This window comes from Sorex araneus, chromosome 1 (assembly GCF_027595985.1).
Source record: "Sorex araneus isolate mSorAra2 chromosome 1, mSorAra2.pri, whole genome shotgun sequence".
In the NCBI taxonomy this organism is placed as follows: Eukaryota; Metazoa; Chordata; class Mammalia; order Eulipotyphla; family Soricidae; genus Sorex; species Sorex araneus.
Window position 1 is genome coordinate 94755625 of NC_073302.1, and position 20654 is coordinate 94776278.

The following is a 20654-nucleotide window of genomic DNA, read 5'->3' on the forward strand; positions in this document are numbered from 1 at the left end:
GGTACAGGGATTATATATTTACCTGAATAAAATGGCATAATGAATATAGTGGAGCTTGTTGGATTTCTTTTTAAGTGTCACTGTATCGCTGTCATCCCGTTGCTCATTGATTTGCTCAAGCGGGCACCAGTAACATCTCCAGTGTGAGACTTGCTGTTACTGTTTTTGGCATATCGAATATGTCACGGGTAACTTGCCAGGCTCTGCTGTGTGGGCGGGATACTCTCGAGATAACATTCATTTTTTTTCCTCAGAATTTTATACTAAATTAGGTAAGTTTAACTTTTTTTCCTTCTTCTTTTTTTTCTTTTTTTCTTTTTTTTTTTTTTTCTCTTTGGGTCACACACAGTGATGATCTGGGGTTACTCCTGGCTCTGCACTCAGGAATTACCCCTGGCAGTGCTCAGGGGACCATATGGGATGCTGAGAATTGAACCCCGGTCAGCTGTGTGCAAAACAAACGCTCTACCCGCCGTGCTATTGCTCCAGCTCCCCCCCCTTTTTTTTTAGCAACACTTAGCATGTTGAATGATGAAATCCTAAAGGTACTAGATCTGATACTAAAAATTGATTTTGGTTTTGTTCTAGGTATTTAGAAAAACTTTTATTTTGCTGTAATTTTGAAATTGGAAAAAATCAAAAATATCATAATAAAGACTTCTTTATATTTTCCCAGATTCCTCAGTTTTACTGTATGTTTCTTGTTTTTGTTTGTTTGTTTTGTTTTTTTGCTTTTTAGGTCACACTGTGATGCACAGGGATTACTCTTGGCTCTGCACTCAGGAATTACCCCTGGCGGTGCTCAGGGACCATATGGGATGCTGGGGATCGAACCCGGGTTGGCCGAGTGCAAGGCAAATGCCCTACCTGCTGTGCTATCACTCCAACCCCTGTTCCTTTTTTTAAATCTGTTTTTATTAAGACTATTCCCAGCAGAGCGCTGCCTCAGTGCTGGGAACCACCAGCACTGTACCAGTTTGTAGCGTTGTCACATTTATATTTCATCTTTTTTAAATATAAATATCAATAAATATAAATTTTTTAAATATAAAATTCCTAAATCTTTTGAGTCTATGTTACAGATTTCTCATTCTCTCTTAATACATCAACATGTGTTTCCTAGAGCAAGGGAATCTCTTGTATGATCTGATAGTTATCAAATAAAGCAATTTTACTCTAAGTGACAATACCCATTAATGCCATATCAGTACTCCCTTCATATCAGACATGCTTAGTACCCTGCACTGCATTTACCTGCCAGATTTTTTTACCCTTTTTTCTGACCATTTGTTCAGCCTTTATCTTTCATGACAGTGGCATTAATTAAAATTACTCCTGTGAAAGGAATTTTTCTGGGGTTTTGGTTTTGGGGCCATGGCCTTCGGTGCTGATGCTAAGCTGAGGATTTCCCCTAGGGTCAAGGCCGCCAGCCATGTGCAGGACAAGTATTTTACCTCTTGTGCTCTCCGCAGCCCCCAGGAGAAATTCTCTGTGGTGCTTTGTTTTGTTTGGGCGCCATGCCCAACTTGCTCAGTGCTGCCCTTAGCTCTGCACCAGAGATCATTCCCACACGTGGGCCAGGGGAGGAAGCCATTTCTGCAGCCTACACGACAGCCTGACCTTCGGGCCTGGTATCTCGGTCCCAAAGAAGAATTTTTGAGGAATGTTAGAATTAGAGTTTAATCATCTTTCAATTTTTTTTCATAAATTTGCTCTTTGCCATATTTGAATGTTTCTGCATTCTCTGCATATGACGTATATCATCTCTTTCCTTTTTCTTTTTTTTTTTTTTTTTGCTTTTTGGGTCACACCTGGCGATGCACAGGGGTTTCTCCTAGTTTTGCACTGAGGAATTACTCCTGGCAGTGCTCAGGGGACCATATGAGATGCTGGGAATCGAACCCTACCCTCTGTGCTATCTCTCCAGCCCCAGTGCAGCTAAGTTACCAGAAAAAGTTTTCAAATTTATTCTAGTTTTCTTTTTTAATTTTTTTTTCTTTTGGATTTTAGGCCACACCTAGCTGTACTCCTGGCTCTGCTCAAGGATCACTCCTGGCCCTGCTCCAGGAAACCATAGGTGGTTCTGGGGCTCAGACTGAGCTCGGCTGTATCCAGGCACTTTATCTGCAGTACAGTTTTTCTGGTTTGATTTATTTTAGTTTTCTTTATGATGCTGAGGTAAACTTGTCAGAGGGATCAGAAAGAACAACAGAAGTTCACGATGTGATTATTAGCTTGTTCACGTGAAGTGAAGCTGCTGAGCCAGAAGGAAGACCTTTTACTTCAGATATTCCTATAATTGCCATTTTGAATGACATTGTGAAGTAAAATAAAAATCAATAAAACATCCATACCTTAGAACAGTGAACTGTGAGCATTGACTCAGGACCTTGATAGATTTGTGGTGAATTCCAGTGACCTGTGGTGAATTCCATTATTTAATGTGTGAACCTCACCAGTATAACTGAAGAAGAATTCAGGTGTGAATAGAGATGACACAACCTATATTGCAAGTGTGTTATAAGAACATTAAAGATAATGTGTGCAAAATGCATTCTAGTACCTCCTACATTGTTGGTGCTTAAGAAATGGTCTTGAGTTTTTGTAAACTCAGAAGCTCTAAGGTGAAATCTTTAAAACCCCCCCAAAACAGTTCAGAAAGTTTACTTCTTGCCCTTTAGAGGGTAAGCTTCTTGATAGTAGGGACTTTTGGTGTCTTACTAATGTTCTTTACAGTCTGTGGGCATTGTCATGAACTTCAGATATTTGACAAATATTGTTTTAAGTATACATCTCAGATATCCAAATCCTGGATAACATAAAAAATTCTGGATAACATATAAAAAAATAAGTTATTTTTATCTTATTTTAAATGTATTTATTTTTTGTTTTTGCACCATACCCGACTGTGTTCAGGCTTACTCCTGGCTCTTCACTCAGGGATCATTTGACAGGGCTCTGGGCACCGTATGGGGTTAGGGGATTGAAAACTCATTGCTGGCATGCAAAGCAAGCATCCTGCCTGCTGCACTGTATCTCTGGCCTTTGGAATTTTTTAATTTTGTTTTGTTTTGTTGGGGGGTCACATCTGGTAGTCAGTGCACAGTACCCTTGGCTCTGCACTCAGGAATCACTCCTGGCAGACTCAGGGGCCAAATGGATGCCAAAGATTCAACTTGGGTTAGCCAAGTACAAAGCAAGTGCCCTACCTGCTGCGCTACCTCTCCAGCTCCACCCCTAAAATAGTTTGAAGTCTTTGGGACTCACTTCATTCTTAAAATATGTATTATTAAAAGATGGCCAGTTAGTCAGGTTATCAATTGAAATAAAGGGGCTGGAATGATAGCACAGCAGGTAGGTTGTTTGTCTTGCACGCGGCCGACCCTGGTTCGATTCCCAGCATCCCATATGGTCCCCTGAGGTCTGCCAGGAGTAATTCCTGAGTGTATGAGCCAGGAGTAACCCCTGTGCATCACCGGGTGTGACCCAAAAAGCAAATAAATAAATAAATAAATATCAATTGAAATAAAGAGTTTTTAGAAATACCTATAGTTTATTTCTAGATGTTTATATTCAACATTAAGGTTTCTGTTGCTTTGGGGTTTGGGGGCAGTGTGCTCCAGGCTTACTCCTGGCTCTGTCCTCAGAGATTCCCCCCTGAAGGGGCCTAGAGGATCATACTTGGAACTGAGGATTGCATGGAGTTTGCTGCATGCAACGCAGTGTTATCTCTTTAGTCCCTTAAGATTTATAAGCAGATATAATGAATTTTTTTTTTTTTGTATAGCTTTTCAGCATATGTCAAGTGGCATTCAGGTGCCTCTTCAAAGGGAATTATTTATTTGGGGGAGGGCTGTTTTCTGTAATCCTTTGTTACCACATACATCTACAATATTTTGGTCATTAGATTCACTTTTTTTTTTCCTTTTTTCTTTCTGGGTCACACCCGGCCCTGCACAGGGGTTGACTCCTGGCTCAGCACTCAGGAATTTCTCCTGGCGGTGCTTGGGAGACCATGTGGGATGCTGGGAATTGAATCCAGGTTGACTGTGTGCAAGGCAAACGCCCTACCCGCTGTGCTGTCACTCCGGTTCCTACTTTCAGTGTTTTTGTGTTCTTAGGCACTTATAATTGTCACAGTGATTGATGGTTCATGAATTTTATTCTTTTGTAGAAGTCTGCTCAGGAATGCAATTACTATGCAGTTACCGTTGTGCCTGCTAGACCATTTTAGAAATCTAAGATACATTTGGGGATATTAATGACCTTATATTTCCTATATCTTTTTTTTTTTTCTTTTTGGGTCACACCCGGCGATGCACAGGGGTTATTCCTGGCTCTCCACTCAGGAATTACCCCTGACAGTGCTCAGGGGACCATATGGGATGCTGGGAATCAAACCTGGGTCGGCCTCGTGCAAGGCAAATGCCCTACCTGCTGTGCTATCACTCCAGCCCTGATGACCTTATATTTCCTATATCTTGAAATATTTTCCTGTTTTATCCAAGGAACTATTTCATCATTATTCATCAGTTATTCTCAACTATGCAAAAATCAATAAGTAAAAACCTGAAATGAGAAAATGGAAGAATGGTGGAATTACTTAGAGCAGCGGTTGGCAAACATTTTATAAAGGGTAAGATAGTCAATCTTCAGTGCTCTGGGCCACCTGGGGGCATATTTTTCTAAAGTGTGACAATGACTTTTAGCTCTCGGGTCGTAAGATGGTAGTTTGGAAGGGTTCTAGGAGATAATTCGAGGGCTGGAGGGCATGCCTGGCATGTGGAGGCCCTAGTTACCTCTCAGTACAACTTAGTCCCCACATGTCACCAGGGTGGCCTTGGTTGAGAGGTCAGCAGAACTGGATCGAGTATTGCAAGAAGTGTCCCCGTTTTGAGCACTGCGTGGGAAACCGCTCCCTCCCAAACAAAGATTGGGAAGCAGCATGAAGAGAAGTGGGGAAACAATGGAGGGATACATCTCAGTGTAAAATTAAAAAACAACAGTGTTTTATAGATCAAAGAAGAGTGTCATTTTTCAACAAATTATTAGCCATTAAATACTTCAAAATTTTATGGTTTCTTTTTTATTTTGGGTTTTGGTTCACACCTGTCAGTGCTCAGGACTTCTGGCTCCGTCCTCAGGGATAACTCCTGGCAGGGCTCAGGAGAAGCATTCGGACCCGGGATTCAAACCAGGGGCGGCCCCATGTAATTTAATTTCTTAATTTCTAAATTAAATAACCTTAATTTCTGAAGTATCTCTCTGGGTCCAATTTCATGGTCTTAAATACTGTGTTTTGACAATACAGTAGCCAGAAACAGAACCAGAAATAATGATAAACAAGTATCTACATGTGTCTAACCCAAGGATCAGGGGTCCAAGAGAAAGCATGCGCTTTAACATGTTGTCTCACGACTCTCAGTTCCAGCACCACTTGCCCCCTGCACATTGCCAGGAGTGCCCCCATCTCCAGCACCACTCGGTCCTCTGCACATTGCCAGTAGTGCCCCCCACTTCCAGCACAGAGCTAGAATAGTGCCTAACTCGGTGTTGCCAGGTATGGTCACAAAACCCGAAAAATCAGGAATCAGATGAAAAGGATGGCTATAACCTGCATTCATTCATAGTAGTTGATGAACAGTTGTTTTCAGAGAGTGTGACCCATTTTGGCCATTTGTAACTTAAAAATCAGGAGATGGTGAGAAATGTACAATGACTATTTGGATTTGCTGTGCTTTGATACTTAATAAAAATTCTAAAAAAATTTTTTTTACTGTCTCTTGATATATCTCTTTTGTTTTTTGTTTTTGTTTTGGGGCCACACCTGGCAATGCTCAGGGGTTACTCCTGGCTCTGCACTCAAGAATTAATTACTCTACTCTACTATTGCTCTGGCCATCTTGAGTGTTTTGAATCTAATTTTTGGTAAAAGACTTTTGAGTGTGTGTCTTTAAATTAATTTTATGCATTTTTATTGGACTGAAGCAATAGCACAGTGGGTAGGGCGTTTGCCTTGTACGTGGCCAACCCGGGTTTGATTCCTCTGTCTCTCTTGGAGAGCCCGGCAAGTTACCAAGAGTATCTCACCCGCACGGCAGAGCATGGCAAGCTACATGTGACGTATTCGATATGTCAAAAACAGTAACAGCAAGTCTCACAATGGACGTTACTGGTGCCCGCTCGAGCAAATAAATGAGCAACAGGATGACAGTGACAGTTCTGTTTATTTATGTATTTATTTATTTATTTTTACCAATGAAAAAAAATAATGATTTAATCTTTTAAAGTTTTTACTCATTTTTTCAAAGTTTCCTTTAAAATTCAATACACGTTGCCAATTTTTGGTGCAGGTGAATATATGGAAAGGGGGAAATTTCTAACGTTGTTGGAAAATTATAAATTTATATGGTCTTTCTGAAAGCATTTTGCCAGTACCTATTAGAATCTTTAATGTGCATATTCACCATTTTTGAAAATGAGGTGATATTGGGTTACACGACTATGTATTTTAGGGTATACTGCACTTCTTTTCATGTTACAATATTACTCCTATCACCAAAATAACTGTCCTTTCACCACTATTCATAAACCCTCTTCCTATAAGTGTGCCTGCCCTTTGAGCAGTCATCATCTACATAACTATAATGGGAAATTCTCACACATGTCACAAAAGTATGCTGGTAAGAGCATTAGCCACACTATTTGATTAGTAAAGAAATGGAGAAGCACCTAAAATGTTTATAGCAGAGTATGCTAGACCTATATTTCTGAATACCTGTGTATCACTGTATCACTGTTTCACTGTCATCCTGTTGTTTGTCGATTTGACAGTGACAGTTTTATATACAGGGTTTTGGTCCACACCTGTCAGTGTTCAGGACTTCTGTATTTATATATCTAAAGTATCTAAAGTATATCATATGTATATCATATGTATATATTATAGATCTATATGTATCTAAAATATATCTTTCTAGACATATCACTAATATATACTATATGCATTAATATGCTATAGAAATAAAATGAAAATGTGCATACATAGATGTTGTATATGTATATGCAAATGTATGTGTATGTGTGTATACGTATGTGTTTAAAACCAGGAACCAGAGAGAAAACATGCACTTAGACCTGTTATCTCACAACTCTCAGTTCCTAGCACCACATGGTCCTGTGCACATTGCCAGGAGTCCCCCTCATCTCCAACACAGAGCTGGGATAGTCCCTAACCCATATGTGTGTTTGTTAACATAGATGTTAATTAAAGGTGACTTTGGGGTATTATTACTACATTGGGGGGTGGGGATGTAGCATACCTTGCCGTACTCAGGGCTTACTATTGGCTGTGAGCTCAGGGATCACTCCTGGTGGGCTCAGGGGATCATATGAGGTGCTGGGGATCAGTTGCATGTAAGGCAAACACCCTAATTGTACTATTGCTCCAGCCTTGTTAATATTTTAAAAGGAAATTTTAAAAAACAATCCTGGGGGGGCTGGAGCGATAGCACAGCAGGTAGGGCATTTGCCTTGCATGCAGCAGATCTGGTTTCAATCCTTGGCATCCCCTGAGCACCACCAAGAGTAATTTCTGAGTGCAGAACCAGGAGGAACCCCTGAGCATTGTTGGGTGTGGCCAGAAAAACCAAAAATAAGTCAAATCAAATAACATCCCAATGCTAGATTGATGGTACAGAGGTAAGGTACTTGGCTTAAAAGTGGTTGGCCTAGGTTCAGTATACCTAGCAACACTTATGGTCCCCTGAGCACAGAGCCAGGAGTAGGCCTTGAGCACTGAGTGTGCCCCCTCTCCCCCAAATAAGGCAAAACTCAAGAAATAATGTGTTGGACCAGAATGATAGCACAGGGTAGGGTGTTTGCCTTGCATACAGCCAACCGAGGCATCCCATAGGGTCTCTCACTCACCAGGAGTAATTGCTGAGTGCAGAGCCAGGAGTAACCCCTGAGCATCATCAAGTGTGGCCCCCAAACCACCTCCTACCAAAAAATAAGAAATAACAAGTGTTGGAGAGTGAGGGAGAAGTCAGTCTTCAAGCACTGTTGAGTTTAACCTCAGTGAAAAATGATGCGAAGGGTCCTAAGGGGGGGGGGTGGGGAAGAATCTTGAAAGCACCTTTCCCACTGTGCTCCCCTCTCAGACCTCCTTTCTGCGGCCCCAGGTCTAGTGCCATGCCCTTCCCATTCATGCCATTTTCACCAGTGTCCATCCCCCTTGCACCCAGAGAGGTAGCTCTGAGCTAACTACACCTAACAAAGAGTGAACATTGTACCAGCCACAAACAGAATACGCGTTCCTCTCAAGTGCACATGGAGCACTTCCTTAGATAGCCCATATTTTGAGTCGATTACATCTTAAAACAAGTTTGAGAGCATTGTAAAAGATGAATCATACTTTGTGTGTGCTTTGACCATCTTGATAGAAATAAGTGATTCTGGAAGTTTATAAATAGTTGAAAAAACTAAAATTTTAAAATACTGCCAAAATCTTAGAATCAAGGAGCCAGTTCATAGGGTTAGTTCAAATGTATTGAAGGGGAAGCCCTCTGGGTTAAGCTCCAGGCACCAAGTCACCCCTTTGCACACTGCTGGGTGCTGAGAGTAACCGTACACAAAGCCTGCGGTAACCCTAAACCAGTCCTGAACAGGACATGTGGTTTACTGTTGTGATGTGGAGAGTACCTTCCCTAGAGACAGCGGGGGGAGGGTGGCGGGAGGGACGCTGGGGACACTGGGGGTGGGAAATGTGCTGGTGGAGGGACGGGTGTTGGAACACTGTGACTGAAGCCCGACCATGATCAGCTTTGTAACTCTGAATCTCACTGTTGTCCCATTGTTCATCGATTTGCTCGAGTGGGCACCAGTAACGTCCCCATTGTGAGACTTGTTGTTATTGTTTTTGGCATATCGAATATGCCACAGGTAGCTTGCCAGGCTCTGACGTGCAGGCAGGATACTTTTGGTAGCTTGCCAGGCTCTCCGAGAGATATGGAGCAATTGAACCTGGGTCGGTGTGTGCAAGGCAAACACCCACTGTGCTATTGCTTCAGCCCCTGTATTTCACAGTGACTCAAAAAATTAAAATTAAAAAAAAATGTTTAAGGTAGTGGACTGGAGTACAGTGGTACAACACTTGCCTTGGTCTGTTTCCCTGTGTGAAGGGCACCAGCCTTGCCTGTGGCCGGCCCCAGGTGGTCCTTGTTTTCTTATGTGGTCCCCCAAGCACCACAGTAGAGATCCCTGAGCACAGACAGGGCTGAAACCAGAGCACAGCCAGGTGAGGCCCAAACACAAAAACAAAATTCACGGTTATAGAATAATGCAGGTATTCCAAAACTCTGTTGTATGATTATTTTTTCATCAGACTAAATCTTCTGGTTTTCTTGTATGGAGTAATAAGATTGGTTTATATTTTCCAGGTAAGAGGCACAGGTGTGTGCTGAATTCACTTCTCCTGGTGGGGGAGTGCCATGGCAGTTGGTGCTCAGCAGCCACTCCTAACTGAGACCGGGTGGTGCTGGGGTGTTGAACTTTGTTTGCCTTTTTCCGTACAAAGTACTCTTTGATGCACTCCTCGAACTGAGCTCTCTCTCTGGCCTCAATGATCTATTTTTTTCCCAGAGGAAAAAATGAGAAGACCGCAGACTTCTTTATTTGATGCTAGAGCCACGTGTTGAGTGGGGTCATCTGCAGCATCATGTACCCCAGCCTGTTACGTATACCTGGTGGTCCCAGGATCCAGCCCAGCCTGGTGCTTGGTGGCTGCTGGGCATTGCGTAGGGACCGAGTGGCTGGGAGCCCGGCCTCCTGCGTCACAGCATCGTGCCAGCCAGTTGAGTTGTCTTGAGGGCCTATGCCCAGGGTTGGTGTGACGGAAAGGTCTCCTCTGTGCTGGTGCCCGTGCTACGGGCTTCCAAGGGCTGCTGTTTCCCGTTGTAGAGTACATAGGGCTCACTGTGGTGTCCCCCTGTCTCTGGGGCTGCTCTCCTGGCCACACTGCTTGCACAGATTAGATACTCTGTTGGGATGCAAGTCGTCCACAAAAGTGCTGGGCACACAGGGTGACATCAGGCATCACAGTTGCAGCCGCATCCTGGCAAAGCAGGCACTTTTAAGCCCCCAAGTTATCCCAGGATTCACTTAAAGATCATCCTTAGTGGAATTAACAGAAAATGCTAAAACTAATTCTAAATTATTGAAAACTCATCTTTCCTTAGAGGTAATGTTCAGAATTTTTTGTATAACCTTTATTCTGTTTCCATTGTGGGGGCGGCTGTTTGTTTTGTTTTGTTTGGGGGCCACACCTGCCGGTGCTCAGGTGTTCCTACTCTGCATGGACCCTGCACTCATGAGTCACTCCAGCATGCTCAGGGGGCCGTGTGGGATGTGGGGGGCGGGGGGCAAGGTCAAGCCAGGTGCCTGTGCATGGCAGCTGCCCCGCCCATGGCACTATTGTTCCAGCTCCTCTTTCATACTTTTCATTCCCACTTGCAATCATTTTATTTAGTTTTTGGACAGCACCCACTGGTGCTCAGGGCTTTCTCCTGGCTCTGCACTCAGGGGTCCTTCTGGTGAGTTCCAGGAGCCATAAGGGGTCGGCCGCAGACAAGGCGAGCACCGGACCTGTTGCCCTATTGCTTTGGCCCCTCCGTTTTACAGGATTTTCAAAGTAATGGCTGCTGGGAAATGGACACTTCAGTGTTCTTTTTTGTTAGTATGGTTAAAAACTTAGGTCGTTGCACTTCCCTTCCTGTTCCCCCATTTGGCATGCTCAGGAGCGCAGGGGACCCAGCAGTTCCAGGGGTCCAGCGTTTGAGCCATCTTCCTGGCTCCTTGTATATTTATCTGAAAAGAGAAGCTTTCACATGACCAAGTATCTTAACATATAAATCAGAGGTTGTTAAAGAGGAATTGATACGGATGCATGCACATTAAACTGGACTGTGTGGCGCATCTTTTTTTTCAGGAGAAGGAAGCCAGCACCCTTTTGGAGCCATGAATATCGTTCGAACTCCGTCTGTTGCTCAGATTGGGATTTCCGTGGAACTGCTGGATAGTTTGGCTCAGCAGACCCCTGTCGGCAACGCTGCTGTCTCCTCCGTGGACTCGTTCACACAGGTGATGCAGTGCATTTCCTGATTTTCTTAGGCAGCATAAGCGTCATATAATTACTTTATATATTTTGGGTTTTGGGGACACATCTAGCATTGCTCAGGGGTCACTCCTGGCTCTGCATTCTGGAATTACTCCTGGCAGTGCTTGGGGGGCCATTTGGAGTCCATGGATCGAACCCCAGTCAGACACATGCAAGGCAAGTGCCCTGCCCACTGTACTATCTCTTCATCCCCAAGCATCATATTTTATAGTTTAAAATCAGGGGCTGGAGTGATAGCACAGCGGGTAGGGCGTTTGCCTTGCATGCGGCCGACCCGGGTTCAAATCCCAGCATCCCATATGGTCCCCTGAGCACAGCCAGGAGTAATTCCTGAGTGCAGAGCCAGGAGTAACCCCTGTGCATCGCCAGGTGTGACCCAAAAACCAAAAAAAAAAAAAAAATAAAATCAGTCTGATGCCAGAAAATGTAGAAATAAAACTGAACAGTAATGGCATAAGGTATTGATATCCATAGATGTTTTACATTTGCTTACTCCTAAATATTTTACTTATTTTATAGGTATTTGCACTTTTTGATGTTTTAAGAGACTTCTGTTTTATACTCATAAAAATAGCTGAATGAGGCCAGAGAGTTAGTACAGCACAGGTAGGGCACTTGCCTGACACACAGCCTACCTGGGTTTGATCCCCAACACCATTGGGGTGATTCCCGAGTGTCGGGAGTAACCCCTAAGCATTGGGCTGGTGTGGCCCAAAATAACAAAAGAGAAAAGTTCAAAATTACTAATTTTTGTTTGTTTGGGGACCACACCCGGTGGTGCTCAGGGTTTACTCCTGGCTTTGTGCTCAGGGTTCACTCCTGGAAGTGCTCAGGGGACCATATGTGTGGATGTGGTTGATTGAACATGGGTCGGCCGCATGCAAGGCAAGTGCCCTCCCACTATCCTATCTCTCTGGCCCCTTAGATGGTTTTGAATATTGACTTTTCTTTTTTCCTTTCTCAGTTAAGTGTGCTAGGCACTGGGCATTCAGGTCTTTGTTATTATGGAATTCTATAGGACTGTTTTTTTAATTGAACCACCATGAGATACACAATTAAAAGGCTGTTCATGATAGGGTTTCAGTTGTACAGTGTTCCAATGCCCATCTATTCACCAGGTGCATTTCCCAGCACCAGTCTCCACAGTTTCCCTCACGCCACCCCTGTGCCCCCCCCCCCGCCCCCCAGCCTTTCTCTGCAGCAGGCACTTTCCTTTTTTCTCTCTCTCCCCTTTGGGGCATTAGGGTTTGCAACACAGGTACTGGGAGGTTATGCTGTTTGTTCCTTTACCTACTTTCAGCATGCAGTTCTTAACCAGAGTGATCATTTCCATTTCTTCTTCTTCTTTTTTTTTTTTTTCTTTTTTTTTTTTAAAAAAATTTTATTGCATCACCTTGAGATGGTTACAAGCTTTCATGTTGGGTTACAATCACACAATGATCAAACACCCATCCCTCCACCAGTGCACATTCCCCACTACCAATATCCCAGGTATACCCCCCCTTTCCCACCCTCCCTCTGCCTCTGTGGCAGACAATATTCCCCATACTCTCTACTTTTGGGCATTATAGCTTGCAACACAGACACTGAGAGGTCATCATGTTTGGTCCATTATCTACTTTTGGCATGCATCTCCCATCCCAACTGCAGCCATCATTTTCTTAGTGATCCCTTCTCTATTCCATTATAAATGGATAGACATGGAAAGTCTTGTTTCCATTTCTTTGTCACAGACTCTGTGTGGCAAAGACTGGAAGGGGAGAATGATGGAGCCCAGCATATCCCCAAACCGCACCCCAGGTGGTGCTGGAATGATCAGAGAAGCAGTAGCTTCTTTTTTAGTTTTTCCTGAGAAGGAAGCAGTTGGTCAATAACATTTGGAATCTCTGATCTAGGTAAAGGTACAGCTAGTTCAGAGGCCAGCTGTACTATTGCTCTGGCTCCTAAAATTTTTTTAAATTAGTTTGTTGACTCACCATTGGTCCATGATACAGTGTAAATTTCAGAGACACACTGCTGCCTGTACACAACCCTTCCCAGGTTGCATCCTCTGCTCACTCCTCCCAGCCTCCTCCTTTCTTACCAGGGAGATGTTTTCTTTTTTGTGATTTGTTAGTTTCTTTGCTTTGATTGTTTTTCATGTCAGAGAAACCATTTGGTAGCTTGCCTTTCACTTTCTGACTTACTTTGCTTTAGCTTAATCACCCCAAGTTTTATAAATGTCCTTGCAAAACACCAGACCCCATTAATTTTTTTTCTTTTTATTTTTTAATTAGTGAGTCACAGTGAGGGTACAGTTACAGATTCAAACATTTCGTGCTTGTTTTTCCCTCATGCAGTGTTTGGGAGCCCATCCCTCCACCAGTGTCCATTCTCTACCACCAATGAACCCAGTATCCCTCCCACCCCCCAATCCCACCCCCCCACCCCACCCCGCCTCTGTGGCAGGGCATTCCAGTTTGTTCTCTCTCTCCATTTGGGTGTTGTGGTCTGCAATAGGGGTATTGAGTGGCCATCATGTTCGGTCACTAGTCCACTTTCAGCGCTCATTTCCCTTACCACGCGGGATCTCCACTCACAATTTACTTGGTGTTCCCTTCTCCACTTGGTATGACTTTCCCCCAGCGTGTGAGGCCAAGTTCCAAGCTATGGAGTCAACCTCCTGGTATTGTATACTATTATTCTTGGGTATTAGTCTCCTACTCTGTTATTTTATATTCCACAGACGAGTGCAGTCTTTCTATGTCTGTCCCTCTCTTTCTGACTCATTTCACTTAGCATGATACTTTCCATGTTGATCCACTTATATGCAAAGTTCATGACTTCATCTTTTCTAACAGCTGCATAGTATTCCATTGTATAGATGTCCCAGAATTTATTTAACCAGTCATCTGTTCTCGGGCACTCAGGTTTTTTCCAGATTCTGGCTATTGTAAACAGTGCCGCAATGAGCATATAAGTGCAGATAAGACCCCATTAATTTATGTTATGTCATTTATTTTAATTTTTGGAGGGGTGAGGGGCATACCCAGCAGAGTTCAGGACCTGCTTTTGGCCATGTGCTCAGGGATCACTCCTAGCAGTGCTGGGGAACCATATGGGGAGCTGGGGATTGAACCTGGGTCTGCCAGGTTTGAGGCAGATGTCTGACCACTGTACTGTCTCTTTCGCCACCCTCATTACTTTTTTTATTATTATTCATTACAGTGCTGAGGAGGAAGCCCAGGGCCTCACACATGCTCAGCTCTGTGTTTTGCCACTGCACCACATCCTTAGCCCTCAACCGTTGAAATAGCTGAGTAGTATTCCACTATCTTTTTTTTTTTTTTTTTTTTTTTTGCTTTTTGGGTCACACCTGGCGATGCATAGGGGTTACTCCTGGCTCTGCACTCAGGAATTACCCCTGGCGGTGCTCAGGGGACCATATGGGATGCTGGGAATTGAACCCGGGTCAGCCGTGTGCAAGGCAAACGCCCTACCCGCTGTGCTATCGCTCCAGCCCCAGTATTCCACTATCTATATGTATGACTTCTCTGTCTGTCCTTATGGATGGGTATTTAGGTTCTTTCCACTTCTTAACTCCTGTGAGTTGGCATCTTTGAACAGTTGAATTAACGCTTGAGTATTCTCCCTGCCCTTGATTTGCATTTTGAATTGAATCATGTTAAAGTTAACATATTGAGGGTAGCTATTGATCCCCCCAATATATTGATATTTTAGTTAGTGAATTTGTTGACTTCTGATACTAATTTAATTACCTTAATAATCTGCCATTTAGATCGTCACCCAGGTATTACTTTTTTTTTTTTTCTTTTTGGGTCATACCTGGCGATGCACAGGGGTCACTCCTGGCTCTGCACTCAGGAATCACTCCTGGCGGTGCTCAGGGTACCATATGGGATGCTGGGATTTGAACCCGGGTCAGCCGCGTGCAAGGCAAACGCCCTACCCGCTGTGCTATCACTCCAGCCCCACCCAGGTATTACTTAACAAAAACATGGACCAGGGAGTGAGCACCATAGGGTGAATTCCATGCTTTGCTTGCAGAGGCCCCAGGTACAGTCCCTAGTGTCACATACTCCCATGAGCAGTGCTGGGAGTGAGACTCACGCACTGAGCCAGAAGTAACCCCTGAGTACCACTGGGAGTGGCCCAAATACAAAAAATTCAAAAATGGAATCTCTAGTAAGATATTCCTCATGAGGCAGAGAGATAGCTCAGCAGGCTGGAACATATGCTTTCCCTGCAGGAGGCCTGGGCCTGGCCCCTGATTCCTCACAGGGTACCTAAGCACCACCAGGAGTCACTCCATTCACACAACTAGGAGTAGCCCCCGAGTACCCGCCCTTATAAACCATACACACAACAAAAATGTATTTCCTCTTACGTAAAAAAGACACAGCAAGGAGCCTTCTAGCTGATTTTATATTTCTGAAGAGTTATGCTGGGTAGATTATTCTTGAGTAAATGATAGGTAGTATTATCTTTAGCAGTTGATTGCCCTCCCACCTCCAAAAGAAAAATACTAAGATATAGAGAAAATAATATGGTGTTACTTTTCTTTATAATTGATATCTTGAGCTACATGCTTCTTTTTATGCTTAAGATTTTATCTTTCTGTCAAGAAAGAGATTTCTGGGAGGTTTTTACAGGGGAAGTTGAAGAGTGTATGAGGAAAGGGCCCTGGTGGATGCAGAAGTGGAAATGAATGGGCTTGGAGCCAGCGCAATAGTCTGGCAGGTCAGGTACTTGCCTTGCACATGGAGACCTGGGTTTGATCCCCAGCATCCATTGTGGCCCCCTGAGCATTGCCAGGAGTGATGTCTGAGCACAGAGCCAAGAGTAACCCTGAGCATCACCAAGTGTGGCCCCAAAACAACAAAATAGAAAATACCCGAACAGTGGAGGAGCTGCAAGAAGACACTACAGGAAGTATTCTGCCAGTGACCCACCGCACCCTGACGGAGGGAGAAGACTCGGAAGCAAACACCTCTTTCTTGGGCCCAACAGAGAGAACCTGGGTAGGGCACTTGCCTTACATATGCTGTCCCGAGTTTGATCCCCAGCACTTCATGTGGTCCCCCTGCCCCTCCAAGAGTGATTGCTGCGCACAGAGCCGGGAGTAAGTCTTGAGCACTGCTGGGTGTGACCCCCCCCTCCAAAAAAAAGCAACTTTTTCCACCTCCCCAACTAAATGTTTGGAACTTAAAATATTTGAAAATTACAGAAAATCCTTTGAGATATCATAAAAATTGTCAAGGAATTTTTATGATTTTTGTGCCATGATATTATTTTCTGATTTCCTTTAACTTCTAGCATTACAAAGTCTTAGCACTATTTGTTTGTTTGGTTTTTGGCTTTTGGATCACACCTGGTGATGCTCAGGGGTTACTCCTGGTGGTACTCGGGAGACTGTATGGGATGCTGAGGATCAGACCTGGGTATGTACAGGCAAGCCCCCTGCCACTGTACTCTCCATTCCCCACTGAGGAAGGTTTAAACTAGCTAACGGGGGAACAGTTAGAAAATTTAAGATGCCAGAGACATAGTACAGTGGGTAGGGCACTCTCCTGGCACGCAGTGTCCCAGGTTCTATATCTGGTACCCTGTGTGTCCCTAAGCCCCACTAGGCGTGATTCCTCAGTGCAGAGCCAGAAGCAAGCCTGAGCACAAACGAGTGTGGCCCAAAAATATATAAACAAAAAATAGGTGAAAATTTATGATATTAACGTCTAAATGGAATGTTTAGATTTATCCTTTAACCTGTGCACAAAAATTGTTTTACAGTTCACACAAAAGATGTTGGACAACTTCTACAATTTTGCTTCATCATTTGCTATTTCTCAGGCCCAGATGACACCAAATCCATCTGAAATGTTCATTCCAGCAAATGTGGTTCTGAAATGGTAAGGAACACTTTGTATCTCTAGTATCACACTTTAATAGCCATGTAGATTTTTAGCTTTTAACATTTAAGAGCATTCTTTCATTGTTGGCATTAATATACATTAATACATGATATTTTAAAGTATTTACTATAGGACTAGAGAGATAATATTGTGTACAGGGAGCTTGGCTGCATTTCATTGGCTACATTAATGTACACTAATATGTATGTTAACATGATATTTAAAAGTATTTACTATAGGGCTAGAGAGATAGTATAGTGTGTAGGGGGCTTGGCGGTCATGCAGCCGACCCAGATCCGATCCCTGGTATCGAATATGGTCCCCTGAGCACTGTCAGGAGTGATTCCTGAGTGTAGAGCCAGGAGTAACCCCTGAGCACTGCAAAGTGTGACCCAAAAACAGAAACAAAAATTGCTTTATATAGAGTTCAGATCAGAAATGTTTCTTACCCTAATTGCCATGTTATTTTTTTAAGTGTATGAGTATTCTGCCATTACTAATTGATAAAGACAGGGAAATAGACTTGTTTTAGGGGGCTTGTTTTCCAGCCTGGAGATTTGTCCACATGTCGCCTTGTGATGTGTGTCCCTCCTGTGTTCTCTCTCTTCCCTTTACATGACAACATGCAGATTTCTTTAAATAAAACTATTTTATGTCACTAAAAAAAAAAAGTACAACTAGGAGGGGTGCAGAGATAATACAGGGGTTAAGGCATTGGCCTTGTGGTGGCCAACCTCTGTCAGATGTGCTGAGTCCCACCAGGAGGGACCCTGAGCACAGAGACAGGAGCAGGTCCTTGAACACCACCAAGTGTGGCCCAGCAAACTACCTGCTACCCACACCTCCTCCACCGAAAAAACGTGCAATTAGGTATTGTATTTCAAAATGTGTTTTAGTATATGAGGTTTTAATTACCAATAAAAATTTCTTTAAAAATAAATATACAGGGGCTGGAGTGATAGTACAGCAGGGAGGGCGTTTGCCTTGCACGCGGCCGACCCGGGTTCGATTCCCAGCATCCGATATGGTCCCCCGAGCACCGCCAGGAGTAATTCCTGAGTGCAGAGCCAGGAGTAACCCCTGTGCATCGCCGGGTGTGACCCCCAAAAGCAAACAAATTAAAAATTTGAAAAAATTTTGTTTTACAGGGCCTAAGAGATAGTACAGTAGGGTAGGGCGCATACCTTGCACATGGCCGTGACAGGTTCGATCCCTGGCATCCCATTTGTTGGCCCAATCTCTACAAGATTGATTCCTGAGCAGAGCCAGGAGTAAGCCCTGAGTACTGCTGGGTGTTGTCCCCCCTAAAATAGGTAAATGCTATTTGATCTACAGTAAGTACATAGTATAAGTAAGCAAGTTCTTCTTCACATGTACTTGTTTACCATGAGTAAAAAAGTAAATGTTGAGTGATTTCTGTTGCATCCTGCACATGAATTGTTATATTCCCCTAGCTTTCTACATTTCATTCTTTCTCCTATTCTTCTGTCTTCTTCCTTTCTTTCTTCTTTCTTTCTTTTTTTTTTTTCTCTCTCTCTCCCTCTCTCTTTCTTTTTTCCTTTCTTTTTTTTTTTTCTGGTTTTTGGGCCACATCCAGCAGTGCTCAGGGCTCCAGAACTTGATCCTGGATCTGTTCTCAGAGGTTACTCCTGGCAGTGCTCAGGAGACCATATGGGGTGCCCGGGATCAAACCTGGGTCAGCCGCATGCAAGGTAAATACCCTATCTTGTGTGCAGCCCGACATTTCTATTTTCAGTATTTCTTGTGACTGTGAATGTCCTAGTTGTGGGATAAAGATGGAGTTGGGAAGTGATGGTATGGTGAGCATAGACAGCACCAGGATATGTTGAGTTTGTTTGTCACAGTGTGCTATATCAGCTTCAATCACTCTTGTCTCTGAAATGCGGATGGGACTAGAGTTCATGTTTCTCTAGCGTCCCTTCTGGTGCTCAGTTTCGCAAAAGACAAAGAGTGAAATAGTATAGGGTTTATGCTTTCTGATACAAGCCAGTCTTTTGGGGTGCTTTTTGTTTGCTTGGTTTGAGTTTTTTCGTTTGTTGAGGGTTTTTTGGCTTTTGGGTCACACCCAGCAGTGCTCAGAACTCATTCCTGGCTCTGCACTTAAGTTCATTCCTGGCGGGCTCAGGAGACCATGTGGGATGCCAGGGATTGAACCCGGTCAGCTGCATGCAAGGCAAGCACTCCACCCACCATATTGTACCTCCAGCCCTGGGATTTTTGTTTGCTTGTTTTAGGATCATAGCTGGCAGAACTCAAGGGCTGCTTCTGGCACAGTGCTTAGGGATCACTCTTGGAGACATTCAGGCTCAAGTGCCCAGCATCGCACCAGCACCTCTTGCATGCTATATGCATGCTGTGTGCAAAGCCTACACGCAGCCCTTGAGCCAAGTTCAGCCCCTAAGCCAGTGTGTTCGAGAGGGGTAGCAGTTTGGGCCATGCGTAGCCGGCAGCCTGTGGGGAGTGGGCAGACTCTGCGCAGGCTCACTCGCTCTGGTGCTCAGGACACCACGGAGTGCTGGGACTCTGACCCAGCCTTTTGTACACAGCATGCACTGAGCATTCGGACCCTCTCTCCGGCTTGCTCGCTGTCTTTATATAGAGCGATTAAACTTCTACCTCGGGCTCCTTCACGTTCTTCTCTTAGTTCTCTTTTCTGTCTTGTTTCACTTTGTTCTTGAGCCACACCTGCTAACATAAGTGCTGGGGGCTGCTCCCGGCCCGCGGATGCACCTGGGCTGCCTTTATCCAGAGTGTGCGCTTTAGCTACTGAACTCTCTCTCTGACCCTTTATCTTAGCTTTTTGGAAATGAGATATGTTTACTTTTTGATAAGTCAATGGAAGATTATATGATTCTATTTTAGTTTTCTTATAAATGTATTTTTTCTTCTGTAGGTACGAAAACTTTCAGAGGCGACTAGCACAGAACCCTCTCTTTTGGAAAACATAATTTGAATAAAAAGATTTTTAATGGATTCTGAAATTTGTCGTATTTTGAAGATAAGTGACTCCATGTGAAAGCACCAAGTCAAAAGGATCCTGAAGTCCTTTGATCATGAAGTCTGTTTAAAAACTGCTTAGTTACTGTGAACGCCAATGAAAATCTTTATAAAAAATTAAAAACATCAAATAATGAAAAATGTTCCTTATTTTTAGTGATTTTCTCTTCCTTAAGCTTAAAGTAGTATTTTAGAGGCAAAACATTTTGTTTTGGATACAGTTCATTTTTTACTTAGAAATAAAGAATATTCATAATAATAGTGTGTCAAACGCTGTTGCGTGTATAATTTTAAATTTTTCTGTATTTGCTAGATCTAACCCAGGCCCAGAGAAATGACATACCTCCTTTTTCCATGACCCTTGCCTCAGCCCCATAATAATCATTTAGTCATTTAAGTTTAAATGAAGTCAGATGGTTTGCATTATTTTATTTGTTTGTTTATTTATTTTTGCTTTTTGGGTCACACCTGGCAATGCACAGGGGTTACTTCTGGCTCTGCACTCAGGAATTACTCCTGGCAGTGCTCGGGGACCATATGGGATGCCAGGA

General features: G+C 43.6%; 1 protein-coding gene across 2 annotated transcripts in view; it reads left to right on the forward strand.

The window, feature by feature from the left end:
* HIKESHI (heat shock protein nuclear import factor hikeshi) overlaps positions 1–20362 on the forward strand; it is a 47973-nt gene extending 27611 nt beyond the window's left edge. Inside the window, exons 3-5 of one of the 2 annotated variants that reach the window (XM_055138328.1) lie at positions 10988–11139; positions 17024–17082; positions 20000–20362. In XM_055138328.1, the coding sequence (XP_054994303.1) occupies positions 10988–11139; positions 17024–17082; positions 20000–20054 (266 nt within the window). In that variant the 3' untranslated portion in view covers positions 20055–20362. Of the gene's footprint in view, positions 1–10987; positions 11140–16963; positions 17083–19999 lie in introns of both variants that reach the window. The other variant, XM_055138319.1, reaches the window with a different exon arrangement.
* The last annotated feature ends 292 nt before the right edge of the window (positions 20363–20654 follow it).